At 40.6% G+C, this 18,684-nt stretch overlaps 1 protein-coding gene across 1 annotated transcript; it reads right to left on the bottom strand.

Moving 5' to 3' along the window:
• Window positions 1-743: 743 nt before the first annotated feature.
• Window positions 744-18,168, bottom strand: cavin1a (caveolae associated protein 1a). Its single transcript, XM_010739704.3, has 2 exons — window positions 17,315-18,168; window positions 744-3,409 (listed from the first exon to the last, which is right to left on the bottom strand). The coding sequence occupies exons 1-2, from the start codon at window positions 17,813-17,815 to the stop codon at window positions 2,657-2,659; spliced, it is 1,254 nt and encodes a 417-aa protein (XP_010738006.1). The 5' UTR covers window positions 17,816-18,168; the 3' UTR covers window positions 744-2,656.
• Between the last annotated feature and the right edge of the window lie 516 nt (window positions 18,169-18,684).

An 18,684-nucleotide genomic window follows, 5' to 3' on the forward strand; every position in this document is an offset into this window, starting at 1 on the left:
GCTGTTCTTTATTGATCGATCCTAATCATAATTCATTGTCTGATTTACCCAAAGCTCTCCTCACACTAAGTGATTAGTCAGTACATATACACAAATAGTACAATCATAAAAGGCTATGGAAAATAAAAAACAATAATAGGCAGTATGTATTATTCAGTAAGCTTTTATTTATAATGAAGTGATTAGGCACACCTTGCCTTAAACACATCAGAAAAGAAAGGCAAGCTTCATTTATTTGAGTATCAATCAGTAACACCAAATGCAATTATGTGTCACGTTGCGTTGCAGCAGTGTACCTGCTAATTTTTTTTTCATTTTTTTTTTAAGCAGGCTGGTTTTTATTGTTTTAAGCTCAAAATAAGGCAAAATATACATGGTGGCAAAACATACGTTCTCTTTTAAAAGGGACCAGTATCTTACAAATGTTTCAGTGTTGTGTGCTAGACAATAAAGACATTTTAGTCTTTTAAGAACATCAATAAAAAAAAAAATACTATAGTATTAGTACGCCTGTGATTTCATAAGCCTGTAATTGATTTGTTTGTTCTTTTATGAAATTTTCACTTGTTGCTGATATCAAATCATCAAACTGTAAATGTGGATATACTAGTATGCAAATACATACTCTTCATAATCACACACACTCACAGGCAGACAGACAGACAGGAAAATCATAAACACATACACACTGACACACACTGACAGACAGACAGACAGACAAGTCACACACACACACACACACACACACTGACAGACAGACAGACAGACAGACAAGTCACACACACACACACACACACACTGACATACAGACACATCCTTATTCTCTGTCCTCCTCGCTGTTCTTTACCTTGCTCGGTCCTCAGAGGGAGCACTCTCTTTAATTGCATTCCCCAGCCCATTGATTATTTTAATGGTGCTCTGTGCTACACTGTGGGCTTCTGCATGCCTACACCACATCAAGATCACACACAGTGTCCAGGGAGGAAAATGAAAGCCATACCGTCTTCCTGTCTGGAGCTCTGTGTGCTTGTCTTACATGATCAAAAGCGGCAATGATTTAACATTACCATTGCCAGTTGACATCAGGCTCAGATAAGTACAATCCAATTGTCATAGCTTCCTCTAATCCTGCATCATTGTCTTCTATATAGTTACAACGATTTATGAATTATGATCAGAGAGCTTCAGTGTGGACATTGCTCTTATAATTCAAAGGAAGTACACGCGAATGGTTTCTGCTAAAACGTTGTGGACTAGACCACGCTGATCCTATGCTCTGACATTTATTAAAGTGCCATGCCATTCGTAAGACTTGGCCGTGTGCTGTCTCACTCTTAGGATACTTGACTCTCCAGCTATTATATAGTCAGTAATTAAACTGTCATTTTTATCTTCAGATCATGATTTCTCTGCCTGCGTTTACCTTGAGAAAATATAATAGGGATGTGCAAATGTACTGTGATAAGCTCTGACCCGAATAACAGTAATTCTTTTTCTCCTCTGTGCGTGTTGTGCTCTGTGAAAGCTGTGGAAGAGCACAGCATGTCCACATGCAATAAATATAGCACGGTGAATATATATCAAAACATTGCAGTAAATGATGATCAAACCGTGTTTTTTAAGCATGCATTGTAAAGATACACCGCAGAAAAGGTTACATTCTAAATTTCACTGATACCAGCTCTGAGTATTTAATTATAATATAGCTGAAATTTTAAATGAGGGACCAATTAAGAACCCAGAATAGACAATATTTCCACACATAATATATATATTTTTTAATCAAAGCAAAATATTAACTTGCTTTTGAAAAGGAAAAACAGTAGATCTTAAAAGTATTATCACAAGTTCATAGGAGTAAGTGTAATGCTATCTGTGAGTATTTAAATATTTTGAAAGTACAATTTGTCAGTATTTTAATCTCCCTAATATAACTGATCGGGCATTATGTCCTATTTTCAGTGACTTAAATTTATAATTCACATTGAAAAACATTATAAAGTAGCATTTGGCACAATGCCTGAGTGACTGGAAGATTTATGTCCTAATATTTTTTGCGTGTTGGGGATAATGTTTTTGTAAACTCTTAAGTGGAGGAAAACTGTTCCTCCTCACTTTTCTTCTGTAGGCCTAAACCTTGCTTACTATTTTATGTTTTGCATGTGCACATTACATCACTGAAACCATCCATTTAAACAAAAATCCCACCAACAACTTCCTGTTACCATACCTCTTAAATGTGCATATCATACATGGCAAATGTTATATTACACATTACATCTCAATAGCAATGACCATTTATACCTTTTTTTTTTAAATCACATAGTCATTCAATTTATCAAACCAGCAACAAACAGCAAATACAATAAGAATACAGGTCTAAAATAACCAGTCAGCCTGCAGCATGTTTCAAAAGCTAACTTTTAGTTTTGCTTTTCTTATTTGTGTGCTAAAGATGAGAAAATATGAAAGTCATCCCTGTTGGGTACAGTAAAAAGAAATCAGAAATCATTGAGATTGTCAAAGACTGTGATCACATCTAGAAAATCCCGTGACTAATATTGTGTCTTTGTGATTGTGACTCATTCATCAAGGGTCGGTTCCCCCTCTTCTTCCTTTTAGCTCTTCCTTCACAGCCCTGCAGAGCTGGAGTGCTTTATTCGCTTTGGGCCTTCTTTAGGTAGTCAGGCTCCACACTGACCAGCTGAGAGTCCTCAGTCACCTCTAACAGAGGGCTGTCTACACTAACCAGCTCCCCTTCCTCCACCTCCACCTCCTCATGCATGCCCAGCCCATTCTCCTCTCCTCCTGGCTGGCCCTCGGCCTCGGTCACATCCTCCAGCTCTGTGTTCTGCACCACCTCCTCCTCCCCTTCTCGGATCTTCTTAACGTGGAAGGTAAAGGGTGGCACGCGGTACACGGTGGTCTTGGAGCGAGCATAGACCGTGTGGTCAGGAGTAAGGGACTTCTTAACCTTGTCTTTGGAGGTCTTCATTTTCATCCTGCGCTCCTGGTTTGGGGTCATGCGGGTCCCGAGCTTGCCAATCTTTTTCTCCAGGCTGTGCTTGGTTTTCTCCAGGTTGTCACGGGTTTTCTGTCTTGTCTTCTCCAGGTTCTCACGAGTTCTCTGCTTTGTCTTCTCCAAGTTCTCCTTGGTTTTTAGCTTGGTTTTCTCCATTTTCTCTTTGGAGAAGGCTTTCTTTATGTTATCCACTTGCTGCTTGGTGCTGCGCTGGAGGCGCTTGGTACGAGACTCCTCGATTATCTCTTCAATTTCCACCTCCTCATCTGAATTCAGATTGTCTGGGAGTCCTTCTCGTCCCTCCTCAGGTATCTGCTCAAGGCCCTCCACAGCTTTACCTTCAGCGACTGTCTCGGTTTTGGACGTCTTTGGTGGCTTTACTTGATCCTGAGGAAGCAAAATAGAAAAGATAAGAAAAGGAGAGCATGAAGCCACAGCAGCATCATATTAAAAAGACACAATGTGTGACTTGAATAACATTTTCAATTTGACATTTACTACAATATTAGCAGACATTGTGCTACACTGATTGTATGGTATGATTGGATACTGCAAATTACGGAATTTCATTCAATATGTCATGTGAAAAATATCAGCCTGAGAAAAGTTAATGCCCTTTGCATGAGAGCATGATCTACATATTCAGTGCACGCAACACTTCATTGCTTGAAGCTAGTGTAGAGTGCCATCTAGTGGTGTCAATCATGTGCCAACAATTAAGTGCTTTACCCAGTTATTTCAGATTTATCAGAAATGGTCTTAGAAATATAAGAACAAAGGTATGATTACATATTCGGCACCACAAATAAACCTACGGGAACCCTATGTTTTATGCATGAACAGTCATACTGAAACTAAAGTCGTGTTACATCTAACCACCATTTCCTGCCATTCTGAGAGGGGTCTGGCTGCAGACCTCCAGTGTGAGGATGCTTCCAGTGCAAGCACCACTCTCAGGCTGCCTGCCATTTTTGCTATCATTCTATACAAACTATATAACTCACACACTTCCACTGTTGTGGCTTAAAAGTCTAATTTTAATGTAAAGTCTAACAGTAAACAAACAAAAATAACTTTAAAGGACAGTCAAATTTAAATCATATGATATCTAGCACAGCAGCACAACAATTTCACACCTCATCGAAAAATGTCAGTAAAACTGAACCACATAAGGTCATGCTATCTGTTCTACATAGAGTTATACAGAAAAGCTGTTGTAAAACCTCCTCCCAAGAGTTTTATTTTACCACTTGGTGCAAGCGGGTTTTCCACTGCATGTCTTTACAGCATGACTTGTTCAGACAGCAATCGATGTTGTAATGCTGACAGCTACCAGTCAGTCAGTGTTGCAGCAACACTATTTCCATATTGTTTGGCAGGACACTGTCAGTGTGGTACCCGATAACCCCACAGGGAGTAGCAGCACAATGCCCAGAATGTTACCCCACTAACGGGGTGATGTGACCCCTAGAGAGACCTCAGTGCTTCCCTTCACTGAATTTGTAGAAATAAGGGATTGAGTCACTGTGGCCTTCAAACTGCAGACAACAGAGCAGTCATACTGACTTTCAAGATATTCTACTTGTTAGGGTAAAAATGCCTCCAAAACTGCTATTAGACTTTAATGCAATGTAATGATTTAGTGAATCTTATGTGCAAATAACCTCATATATTGAAATATACGTGCTTTGATTGTTATCTGTGTCTTCACTATATTTCAACATAACTGAGAATTGTATCATAGTGCCGACTATTTGACTAGTTCACAATCTAAACTTCAAAGTTTAGATTTTAGGTTTGACAGGTTTGAGCTGAATCTGAGAAAAATGAAAAACAATAAATGTATAAATACTGTTTTTGTCCAATGTTAAGCCAGTGAAGGTCATGAAATGTGGTTATTGTCAGTCTGTTGCCACATGCAGATTGAATCTCCCACAGACACATGAAACAGACATACAGCACTGTTTGTCTTCTCAACTAAAAAGGTTCGACACCTATTCATTGGGAGTATTGTAAAAAAAAACGCATAAGGCAGCAATAACTTGTCAAATTAATCACCATCACCATGTCGACAGATTCAATTTATGCATCACCTCTGACACAAGTGAGTATCTTCATCATCCAATCTCATTCGAAGCGTAATCAGTCTTCCGTCTCCCCACCTAGCTGTCACTTCAGATCAAATCATTGCTCACATCCAGTTAAGCCTACCTATCAATTTATTTAAAAAAAAAAAAAAAAACTCTGCTCCCTGAAATGTGGCCACTCACTTTATAGAAAGACAACACAGCACCTTGACTTGCAGGGCATTGACGCTACAGTAGATTAGATACACATTACTTATAGAAAAGAGTAAAGCACAGGAAAGGAGGCATGAGTGTTTGAAGGAAGTGACTTAAACGTTATCAAATTTCTAACTACTGTAACTAACCTGTTATGAGATTTTCTTGAGCAAGGATTGAGACATGTATTGATTTGCCACTGTTAATATCAGTGTTATGTCAGTAATAACAATATATTATAGCAATATTTGTAGTCAAACTGGATTTCAGTGCTGTTATCTGCACTGTGCAGATAACAGCGTATCTCCCTGTGCAGTTCAAATATTGCCATATGATCCTCTCATAAAATGGACATTGCCTCCTTATCTGGTGCCGTGTATGGTGTGGGCCTGGCCGACCGGCTCTGTATGGGTTTATTTTGGGCTGGCCTTTCCCTCTCCCTGGATTCCATCTACCGTTCTCTGGCTACCGGCCACTGCAGCGTTCACCCCCCGCCCCTAACCACACAACGCCCTCCCCACCGACACAGCAACAGATAAACACAGCACTCTGTCACCGTGGCAACCACCTGCTCATGTTGTCTCTTGTGGGTGGTGAAATGTAGCTGGATAAACAGCTGACATCTCTACAACAATATACTGTACGGACATGAGATTCTCTGTGTATTACAATTAAACTAAAATAAATGCTGCACCTGCTTTGCAGACATGCACGGTGAAGATGAGCTGCATTAATTTAACATTCACAAGAGATATTTTTGAATGCATGAGCACATAACTACCACAGGGTTTTCCATAGATTCTGTCAGAATGATGGAGTATGATGCACAAAACTGAATAAGAGAAAGACACAAAGTGCTGAAATGTGGCCAGTTTTGAAGGCAACCCCACACAGAGTAAATATGTGTACTCACAGGGACATAAAGTACACAAAACACTCCAAACTGTGAACAAGAAGCTGTTCGGGTGACCTCATATGTACATGACAAAACTTTGTTATGTTTGTTGCTGTGGGGTGAGTTTGTCTAAAACCAGTGTGTTAATCTTAAACTTAAAAATATATATACACACAAGTGCATCTCTTGGGTTCCTGGAAAAAACAACAACTTCTATACTCATAATAAACACACACACAAATATATAACTATGCATGAGTACAAGTATTCATGCTGACACAAGCACACCCACCCTCGCACACAGAAATGCAATTATATACAGGTTTTTCCATAAAGCCAAACTGTGAACACCTTTCATAAGAAATAGTGGTCTGAACAGGCAGCTTCTGTGACCAATGGAAAAACAGCAGTGCACAGCATCCTGGGAAGAGCTGAGGTCATACAAAATAGGGAAATTACAACATGGTCCTCAAGGACTATGTCAGCTCCGTACCTCACTAAAGCTACGCACTGCTTAATCAAGATCATCACCGACCAACGTAAACCATAAAAATTGTAGAAAATAAATCACATATGGTGAAAGATTTCTATAAAGTGCATATGAAAGTGTATAACTTAAAATGTAAATAAAAAAAATATTCCAGGTTTTTCACTCATGAAGTCTGTTATTACATTAATGCATTAACATTGTTTAGGTGGTAACAACAGAGCATAGTCCGACTGATAATGTTTTTTTGAGACTGACACTGATATAGATAACATTATACTGGTCGATTGTAACATGAATATCTAACATTAAAACAACAATCTTGATAGAGATATCTTAGTGACTGTAATATTTTACACCAAAATAATCAACTTGTCAGCTCTCTAATAACTCTCACACTAATCTTATCAGATGGCAAACCAATACAGATTCTGACGGCTGATTTATTAGTCTAGATTTCCCAGGGAGCACATTGATGACTTATTTTTTAGTTTTTAGTGTTTCAATCGCGTATTACATTTTATAAGGCACGTGGGAACCCATGTACAAAACAAAGAAATTGCATGTTAGAACATTTTGTTGTTTACATTCTTGACTCAACAGTACCTGTGGAAATCCTAACAAAAATCAGTGTAATCAGTGAACCCTGATTGGGTTTTCCTGCCTGATTACAAAGCTCGAGTTTGTGGAGATGGTAAGTCCATTAGTGAGTCTGTGTTACCTTCCTCTTTCCTCCCACTTACCAGCAAAGGCAGCAATGGAAAAGACGACAGTTTGTGTGTGTGTGTGTGTGTGTGTGTGTGTGTCTGTGTGTCCATTTACTGACAGGTGCCAGGGGAATGATGACTGAGTGTATGTGTGCTCTCCTCAATGAGAAAGAGGTCTGCTGCAAATGTTTCTTTTCTCTAAGAGTGGTGTGAATCATACCTCATGGAAAAGATGGCTAGAAAGCGTGGAAACTCTCTGAGTGTGTGTGTGTGTGTGTGTGTGTGTGTGTGTGTGTGTGTTGGTTTGCTCGCACAGGCCAACAACTGTCTGAGCCTTCTCTCAGAGGGAGGAACAACACAGGAGATGCAATTAAAAAGCCCCAGAAGACTGAGAGGAAAGATTTTGGTAAACAGCTCAAATCGCTATCAAGAATTTTGTCAACTTATGGCGAAAATGATGTCATCTTCCTTAAATTTAACTGCAAATTAAAGATGTTCGTGTAACAACAGCAATGCTTTTGCATTGTCTATATATTATCAGAGGCGAAATATCCTCTGTCTGACTCATACGACGTTTCTGGGATAATTTAATCACCGACTGTTACCATGGACAACGGTGCAAACAGCGCTCCTAATCAGCTCTATAGCCACTGGCGTCTACCTTTCTCCATCACCTTCTCTGTTTCTCTAGCTGCTGTTACAAGACCTTCACTGAATCAAATGGTCATATATAGTTATTTAAAACGTTGTTACCCACAATGATATCATGATGTTTCTAAATAAAGAAGTGGTTTTGCACAAAAATAACCAGATTGCGATTTGTGCTAATAATTGCAAGGTGGGTGTGCAGCCTTCAGTTTGTATCACCTATCAAAATGTATACTATAAATGAATGATCCTATTTGTGTCAACATAATCCAAGCAAATCCAAAAGGACGTCATTCTGATTAAATAAATGACTTACTTTTTGAGCATTTTTATAAATATTTCTGTCCTCAGTACCTGCGTGCTAAGGCAGAGTAGCGGCTTGACTTTTGTTTAGATAACAAATCCATTAACATTCACCACCCTGATCCACCTACATGCATCCAGACATTTAGCAACTTGCAGGCTTGTAGATAAACACATACACACGCATACACATACACAGACACACACCATTCCTTGTAAGGCAGCATGATGAAAGGCCTCTCCGGTGAGTCACAGGAGCAGCTGCCTGATCCTGTCCAGTGCTTGCAGCTGTGCACTTAGCTTTCACAATGAGTGATATCACTGACCCTCGTGCCCCTCCAGGATGGGAGAAGGCCAAATGAGAGATTGACATGAAACAGAGGTGGAGGTTCGCGTGTAAGAGCCCTGAATCGCAACACTTTGATCCCTAAAGAGTGCTCGGAGGCTAAAATAAGGACTCTAATGTGCTGTGGTCATTAGTATTGATGCATCCCACACTCTACACACTAAATAAGGCTCAAACAATTCACAGATGACTGCTCCAGCCGCCTACTACCTCAGGCATTTTGGGGTGACTCTTATGACTGAGGGCACAATGCAAATTCTGTTTCATGAAGGTCTCTTATCCCTTTTGGTACAACCCACTCAGATGGCGCCATGTTTGGGTGTCTCGTGGACCATGGAAACATTTACAACCAATCCCACTCTGTCTATAGACAGATTCTTTCAAAGAAAGGGGCTCTGTGTACCACATAGCCAATATGGCGATGTCATGTTAGATTGCACACCACAGGAAGGGAGTTCCTTGGTTTTTCTGTCACAGTGATTTGTGATTTCACACACGGGGACCTGAAGGGGAAGCCCTTTTCCACAACTCAGCGTTCCCACATCCATAACTCTGAAACCACTGGAATCCCAGGGTTAGTCCCACGCAAAGATTGAACATTTGCTTTTCCATTTACGTCTGTGTAAACTGGCAGCTACACTGTTGTAATATATTATATAACTATCCCTTTTTCTCTAATGGTGCCATCCATATTTACACGGATGGTGTACGGTAAGTATAAGTTGGAAGGCACAAACATAAATTTGCACATGCTTGTTGCAGTCAGCATGAAATGTGTCGTGTGGCTCAAGTCAGGGCATGAATAAACAGTACTGGGCCCAACTTTAGGAAACTATAACTACTCAATTACATTAGGCCAATATAATCAGTAATGACCAATAACTCCTTCTAAATGACACATAGGGGTACGAGAAGAAAGGCAACCAGCCAATCACACACACTGCTTTGCTTTGTTTTGAATTGAGATATTGTTCGTGTGCTACTGAATAATATAACTGGGACATTATAAAATGGAAAACCTGACATGCTGTAGAGCTTTTATTCTGTCTCTGTGTTTGTTTCTAATTTAGCACGAGCCACTCAGCTGTCCTGATATTAACTTGCACTCAGAAATGTCCCTAAAATTGTGTATTTGTGTGAGAAACTAAGAAAATAAGGTTAAAATAAGGATGCATTTTAATGTTTAATGTCTGCTAACATAACTGAGATGATTTCTATTTATAAATTAATCATCCTAAACATTCAAAGTCTACTCCCAAGGGTACAAAAAACCACAGAGTATCCTGGCACGCTCCCAGTGACAGCCTATAACTCACATGCTAGTGACAAGAACAGCAACCACCGCAGCAGCAGCAGCAGCGGGAAATATACCGCCACGGTAACCTGACTGTTGCTCCTCAGACTGAAGGTTTGCACATACCAAACTTTACTTTCACACGCAACTTCTGAAGTTACAGCTATAAGATTTACTAATATTAATAGTGAACAGTGAACAGCAACTTACTAAAATGTTTAAAGCATCTTTTGTAGTACCTATTTACAGGCAGTTTCTGTTTTTATCTGCAAACGTTTTGAAGTATCCACAGAAATAAGCCCACACAAACGCATATTAAATGCAATTAATCAATCAATTGGTGCTGCTGACTGCTAAATTCAGACGCACACAATGAAACAGGACACTGCACCATTCCATGACTGCTGAGGTATTAATAATCAAAAGCAACATAGCGCTTTCCTTTAATATATCATCTCAGATAATTTGGCCAACTTTTTATTTTGGCTGTGGCCTCGTAGATGAAGGGTGTGCCTACAAATCTTGGAATAAACAGCAGGGGGGTATCAGCAAATACCAGCGAGTGGTGATGTGGAATGAGGACACATTTCTGTTAGCCAGCCAAGACACTGGATGATAACTACGACTGTTCGAATCGAGGGGCAGCTTACATCGGTCTCCCAGCTTGTACATCCTGTCTGCTGCTGTGGGATGTGGATGTTTGGTGCAGCAAGATGGCAGCTGGAGCCAGAGATCAGACATCAGGACAAAATAACTAACATTTAGTTATTTTAAGGGGACCAGCGTGGAGGGTGACCTGCAGAAACAGCTTATCAGCTGGGCTGTATCACACTGAGGTGGTGCTGCACACATTGGTGATTTTTTGGTGTTTGGTGAATGTCTCAATATAGTTTTACATCTCCCCTCTCACACAACCATAGCACATTGTATCCTACCTGGACAGTTGGTCCAGATTGGCTATGCTGGGGATGGGCTATAGAACCTAGACCTGCTTTATAATTACGTTCTACAGTATAAGACCTTTAAAGTAAAATACGCTGATGTGCAACAATCTATACCTTTAACGCACAACATATTTGAAGTGCTAAATGTACAGTATGTAAAACACCCATCATCTAAAACATAAGTACTGTGGGAGACTTAATTTGTAGGTAGAATTACATAACCAAGAAAAATAACTATATTAGACGGACAGAAGCTAATAATAATGTATAGATCATTTAGATGTGCAGTGCCTCCGCCTGTTGGAATAGCAGGGATCATCTTTCTGCTGTACAAACTGTATATCCTTATTACAGGAGCACAGGAAAGCCTCTTATATCTCAGACACACACACCACAGAGTGTTGTACATTTGATCTTAAAAAGCATAGCAGAGAGCAAACGTACTGCATGCTAGTATATAAATTACAAAGTCTGTCTGATTATGCCCCACTAGCTTTAAAGATCCAGTATGTAACATTTAGGAGAGGATATAATATTCATATTTCCATTAGTATATATCACCTGAAACTAATATTTGTGTTACAATTACCTTAGAATGATTCTTTTGTATTGAGAGGGAGAGAGGGTGGTGGCTGGTGTTTCACCTTTTTCACAAGTTCTTCAGCCACTGTAGCTTCTCCTAAATGGTTGGAAGCCAAGCAGCATTTAGTTGGTTGCATCTGCATGCTCACCTAGATGCTAGATGCTACTGACTTCTCCACACTGGACCTTTAAGTGTTTAAAATAGTAAATCTCCTTTACATTTTTTATGCAACCATATCAGCAGATGTGCAAATGATTCTCGCTGGTACACCCCTGACAAGCAAGGACAATGATTTTGGTTTCCTTCCTAAAAGAATTTCAACTTAGTTTGGTTTGGGTTGGACTTACATGATTTGAGAGAGAGAGAGAGAGAGTCAGAGTCAGAATATTACAACATCCTAATGTGGGCAAAAAATGCCAATAAGAAACAAAGTTCAGGCTCCAAGATGTTGTTGGTTACTGCCAAAACAAAGCAATAGCTTGACTTTAGAAGGAATAACATTTTGAGAAATATTCTTATTTACTGTGGATGGAAAATATGAAGCTACCACAAGTTAAGCTTAACCTGGAAACAACTGGAAAAATCCAGCCTGGTTCTGTCCTAAGGCAACAAATCCAACTATTAGCAAGCTAAGTGATTAGCACACTTTCTTAGTTATTTAATGTGTACAAAAACGTCAGTGGAATTTGCCACTTTGAATGTGATTATGTGCAGGATTATTTCTTATTCCCCTGGTTGCCTGGAAAATCATGGTAGTGAGAAGAAGCAGCCCAGTAATGAGTCACACTTTGTTTTTTGTTTTTAGCAATGATTAAACAAATAAGACATAACATGTTAATTAAAGTTCAGATTTATTGAGTTCGTTGAGATGTGCTGGTCGGCACTTCTGGTTACTTCTGGACAAATGCCCTGCATGTTTCCAGTCTTTGTGCTAATAATCTAACAGCTTGATGGCTGGGTCCTCATATTTAGACGTGAGAATGGTATCAATCATCTCATCTCTGCAAGAAATTTCACTGTGGATTGTCTTTTCTTCGTTTTTTTTATTTTTTATTTTTGGTCATGAGACTCTTGACTGGCTCACACGCCACAGAGTCCTGAAACTCAGAACTACCTTAGCTGACATGCAACAGTGAAATGTGGAGCCTGACAGATATCTTTCCACTAGCTTGGGAAGGAGGGGCGCAGCAGGAGAAAAGGGCAGATAGAAGAGACTGGAAGAGGGCAACAAGTGTACAAGTGCTGTAGCAAATACTGAATGAGATGTGTCCTTGATTCTAAATTAGATGACTGAGTGGGAGTAGAAGGGCTATGTTGATAGTGGGAGTGATGGCGAAGAGAAGTCGAGAGGAAGGGAAGAGAACAAGTGGGCATGTTGGCAGGAGAGGCAGGGAGATGCCAGCGAGATGAATCACAACACTAACTTGGTGCTGCTGGTCAAGTGCTTTTTGGTCGAGTTGGTTGCTCTTGGTAGGGGTTGGTTCTTCATGACTACCCTCTCTGTACAGATCTGATTTAAAGATTCAGTCAGCTGAAGTAGCCGAAAGCCTTGGCTGGATCACCGTGTCTGGGCTAAGTGGAACTGAGTTATTACATAGTCTGAGCACGGTTAAAAGCTATTAAAGAAAAGTGGGCTGGGGCTGGTGGTGAGGCTTGTTGGCTGAGATCTGAGCTCTGGAGGTTCTGTGAGGTTGGCGTGGAATAAGTAGACTGTAACTGAGAAGTCTTACATCGCCCTGATAGAGTCAACCACATGGCTATCACTGTTCTTGAACTGTAGCCAAACACACCCTGATTCCAGACACACAGCAGTACTGTCTCACACTCTGATGGACTCTCACATAGCAACTAGATTAATCCATGCAAAGAAATAAATAATGCACATTATGAAATAGACACGTGACCCACGGTTATAATTAACTGTATCCAATTAAAGCACATATTTCCAGTCATAAAACTCACTCAAACGAGCACTTACAATAGTGTGTGTATCACATGGAAACCATGTTGTTTGTATATAAATCCACAGAATGATGACACCCAAAAGGGCAACTAATTTTACACATCAAAGTCTTTACAGGTCTTATGAAGTACAACTGTGCATATGAAAAAAGTTGTGTAAAGTCTTTTGTGTCTCCAGAGAGAGCTGTGTGAGATCTAATGACTCAAACGGTCCGTTGAGTCGGGGTCGGTTGGGACTGAAGACTACAAGTGTGAAAATGAGAAAAATCTGGGGGTGTCGGGTTAAAGAGAAATGAGGTTACCAGCTCGTTATTTCTGCTGGTTGTTAACTACTAGTCTAACACACAGTTGCATTGTGACTAATGTATGTGTAAGGTTTTAGGGATGAGAAGGTTTTCTAGGAAATTATTGCTTCATATGATGATGATCGCTTTAGGCATGTTAACAGAACTACCTTAAATGGAAGTAAAAAAGCCAAAGAATAAAGTTTCCTCTGTCTTAAGCAACATATCTGTTTCCTTCAGCACGAAGCCTCATCCATCTGCTGACAGACTGAGACTGTCTCACAACAGGACACCCTTTCCCCTTCCAAGTCCAAGTGGAGGTGCCTGGTCTCCACTGAGGATGAGCAGGAGGCTCAGCTACTGGGGACAGAGGGCACCACCCGTATGGCAGCTGTCTCTCCTCCCACCCCCATGCAGCTCAGAAACTAATTGTTTGGCATTTTTCAAGCAGAAATCACCTCTCAACTGTTAAAAAACAAACAAAGAAAAAGGAAATGTCTCGGAAAGGGAGATTTATAACATTTGCAATAATTGTATAGCAACTATCTTGAGGTTTCATCAGGGTGTTTCCTGACAGCTATTATTATTATTAGACTAAAACACAGGAAATTAGACTTGAAAAATAAAAATCATTCAAACGCCCAGCAATATAAGATCAACAGGAAATAAGGAAATAAACTTGGACTCATTTGGAAAGATTATGTTTCTCCTGGGAAGACAATTGGTCTATAAAAGAAAGCAATGTTAGATGCAACATAGTCAGAGCAGAGAAACGCAGGAAGGGTGTGAGAAGCGTCAGCCCACAGAGCTGTGATGACAGGCCGGTTGTGCCTTGTGCATCGGGAGGATCCTCAGCTGCTGCAAGGTCATTTACAGTAAGGGGTTTGCTATTCTAACTCCAGAATGACACCATCTAATGAGGGAGGAAATGTGCAACAGTTGGCGCTAAACTACCAGAATATAAATAAGTACACACATTTGACTAAAATTAAGTAGAGAAATGATGTTTATCTTCTTGTTGAGGCCTATTTTTTGGGAAACCACTGTAACACCATTGTTTTAGCATTACTCAAATGCATATAAATAGACTGAGATCTGCTAAAAACATTGTGATTCATATCTGAGATGCAGTGATGGAATGCTACGCTACATTTCCTTGGTAGCTTCAGTTCTTCATTACTTTGCATATTTACATTATTACATTATAAATTAAGACACCCTGCAGCATATATGGTTACAAATTGATGCATCAATAATTATAATATAAAATTATAATCCAGATTTATGCTAATACTTGGTGTTGCTACTTTTATTCAGTAACAGATATGAGTACTTCTCTGCTAATGTGTGATGTACATTCAATGAACATGTCTTCATTGCCCCACCCTGCTGTTGCCGGGGGATCCTGCATGCAACTACCGTTGCAGGTTTAATTATAAAGCCTCACTGTCACAGTCTTTCCGTGCTTGAAATTGTGCAGTATATTCTCAGTGTGTGCAGACAGAATGACAGCAGAGAAAAATACAGCACCTACAGATCAGGGTGGTATCGGTTTAACAAAGCACAGTTAAAAAGATCCTACGCAGCAAAGGTAATTCTGAAAATGTTTCACTTGTCTTACTCAAATTTTAGCTTTGCTTGACATTGACACTGTGGGTGTAAGGTAATATAGGAAAGGAATGGCCACACACACACATACGCTCACACACACATTGGTATCCGAGGAGGACGTTGCACTGGCTTACATCAATTCAGTGAAACCTTATCCATACCTTCTACATACCCAATTCTAACCCTGATCTCATCCTTAGCCCAATTCTAAACTTATCCCACTCTAACACACATTAACACACAAACAGACAGTGGAAAGGGGTGTAACCTGACTGAGAGCCAGTGTTGATTTGTAGTGCTGCCAATTCCCGACCTATCTGTTGGACAATTAAACTGGACACGGTGCAGCCATCCTCTAGCAATAAATAGCCTGTGGGAGCCCAAAACAGCTACTGCAACATGGAAGCTACAGCTCCTACAACCGCCGAGAATACATAACAGCGACCAAGTTTAGACAGTTTTTAGAGTGTTGTAGTTGAGGCAACACAGACAGGAAATGCCCTGAAATGATTTAGAATGAAACACAATCAGAATAGAAACAGTCTAGTCCTACTCTTTGTACAGGTTCTTGATTTTCACACATGCAAACTATCATAAGAGTGGCCTACACTGACAATTGCACACGGACGAGCAGTTAAAAAAGCTTGCAGTAAACCACGCAATGTCATAAACAGCAGGAGACACCTGCTTTACAGAGTAATTTATTAAGATCTAGTAGCTATGATTGGATTTCTGTTAGATGCCTATAGTGTAACTTGCTCCCACAGTGGACTTCCCAGGAGCGGTTTGTGAAAATGATTGGCTGCCAGTGCAGATCCTGAAGTAACCTCCACTCATGACAGCCTTGCAACTCATAGATTCACTCTTGCGCTAATATGTTTAAAGAAAATCTTCTCCCTTTTGCCTGGGGTGGTTACCACTGGCAATATCCTGAGCTGTTGGTTGATTTGGGGTCTAATAACAAATTCCAGATCAGAGGCTATGTCAAGACTTTTATTACGCAGTTCAAGTTCAAGTGCATGAAAGCCTGTTCAACTCTCTGGATGAGCATCAGATGCATAACTGCAGTTAGATGATCATTGCTCCGCTATCACACCTTCATATCAAGTCCTTTATTTTTTCATTTACTGATTTTCTACTGATTGACTGATCAACCACTGTGCAACCTCCAATAAATCTGACCCAATCCCAATACTTACAATTCTGATCAATGATTCTGATCTTGAGTGTTTGTGCATGAAAATGTGGTCCCACTTCTGAGAAATCTTCATAATAAAAACATCATCTTACATGGCAGCAGTCTGCCAACTATCTGCCCTCTGAGCTCTCTGAGGTTGGGCGTAGGTTCTATCTCAAGTAGCCCTTCATGCCTGTGTTTATAGGCCTTATATTCGTATTTACACCCACTAGTCTTTATATAGTTTCATTGGGTAATCATGAAGTCCCGTAGAGTGGGAGAGGTCACTATCTGCCTTCATTTTTTTCCATGGAAGCTACTAATAGTAGCGGGAGCAGGAATCCATCTCACACAAACTATACTATAGAGTCTGATTTCTGTCTGAGTTTTAGGAGAAAGTGATTCAGACATGTATGTCATGGAAACCACAGAGCCGAGGCTTTGGCCAGCATGATATCCTGTGGCCCCCCTTTTCATTTTCACTAACAAGGGTCAGCTGGTGCCACGGTGTGACTCTAACTCTCTCTGGTGTCAAAATGTTGCCCTGATGGTTTCATAGATTCCCAGGTACATTTCACACTCCCTAACAACTTTCCTTTGTGATGTGGGGAATGCAGCACACCCCTTTTTCAACACTAACATGTACTGCAAGTGGAACTTTAACGAATTTGTGTTAAAAGTATTAGCAGCACACTCTCAATCACAGGTTATCAGCTTAAAATGATAAAAGAACAAGCTCACAGACACCCTCGGTGTCCCCTTACTTCACCTGGTAGATGAGGACTTTGAAGTTGCGTCTCTTGAGCAGCTCATTCTCGTTGCTCTCCAGCTTCTTGATCTGACCTGCCTGCTTCTCCAGGTTGCTGCGCACCGTCTTCACGTTGACACTGACCTTGCGCACCTTTTCCAGCATTTTGTTGACAGTGTTGGTCGTGCCAACATGGTTCTTGGACAACTTTGCCAGCTCCCCTTGAATGGATGACACTGACTTCTCCATAGCCTCCTGCCGGGCCTCGAGCCCATTCTGGGTGTGTTGGATCTGGTCTACCACCCCGATGATCTTGTCTAGCAGAGACAGAACCATGGCCCCGTTCATCTGTGCTTCACTCTTGCCTCCAGAGCCAGTGGTCAGCAGCATGTCCACCTCCCCAGCAGGGTCGTCATCATCTACTGCAGGCTCAGTGGCAGCACCCACCAGGGCTACCTCATCGTCATCATAAGGCACTTCTTCTAGGGCTGCGTGCTCCTTCTTGACACCTGTATCCGCCATGGCTGTCAACTCTAAATACAAACTGTCTGCACACTCACTACAGATAAAAATACACTAGTGAAAAACAACCTGCAGGAGCCACGCTGCTCACAACTCTAATCCTTTCTCTTCTCTCTCAGACAACTTTCTCAACCACTTGTTTGCTTCTTCCTAACCTACTTTTACACTGAAACTTTCTCTTCACCCTCAGTCTCACACTCTGTGTGTGTCTCTCACTCTCTCTCTCTGCCTCTGCTCTGGGATGCCAGCCAGCCTAGGGGAGTAGGGCCTCTCACAGCTGAGGCATGTGTGCCCTGACTCAAATGCCTCTCTGCTCGCTGTGAAACTACCCAGTTCAACTTTTCCCTTCTTACGCCCGACCCCAGCCCACTGGCTCCCACCCATGCTGCTGGGGCTCCACCCCATTATGTCCCCACAGGGCAGCATATCTGTAGACTCCACCTCTTATGGTGACATGACACACAGGTTCAGGACTGATCAGTTCAGACCAGTAAAATGTTACAGAGTCTCTAAAATAAAGGGCACTAGGGTCTATAATAATAATAATAATTAATAATAATAATGTCTAAATCATTAAAATCACTTATAAAGTAATGTCTGATAAGTGTTTACAAAGTGAAATAATAACTTCTTAGGTCCTCTTTGTAACATTCATCGACAATCATTCAGATTCATTTGCATGCTACTGAGGGCATAGGGCACTAGAGTCTATAATAATAATAATAATTAATAATAATAATGTCTAAATCATTAAAATCACTTATAAAGTAATGTCTGATAAGTGTTTACAAAGTGAAATAATAACTTCTTAGGTCCTCTTTGTAACATTCATCGACAATCATTCAGATTCATTTGCATGCTACTGAGGG

This window comes from Larimichthys crocea, chromosome XII, assembly GCF_000972845.2.
Source record: "Larimichthys crocea isolate SSNF chromosome XII, L_crocea_2.0, whole genome shotgun sequence".
NCBI lineage: Eukaryota > Metazoa > Chordata > Actinopteri > Sciaenidae > Larimichthys > Larimichthys crocea.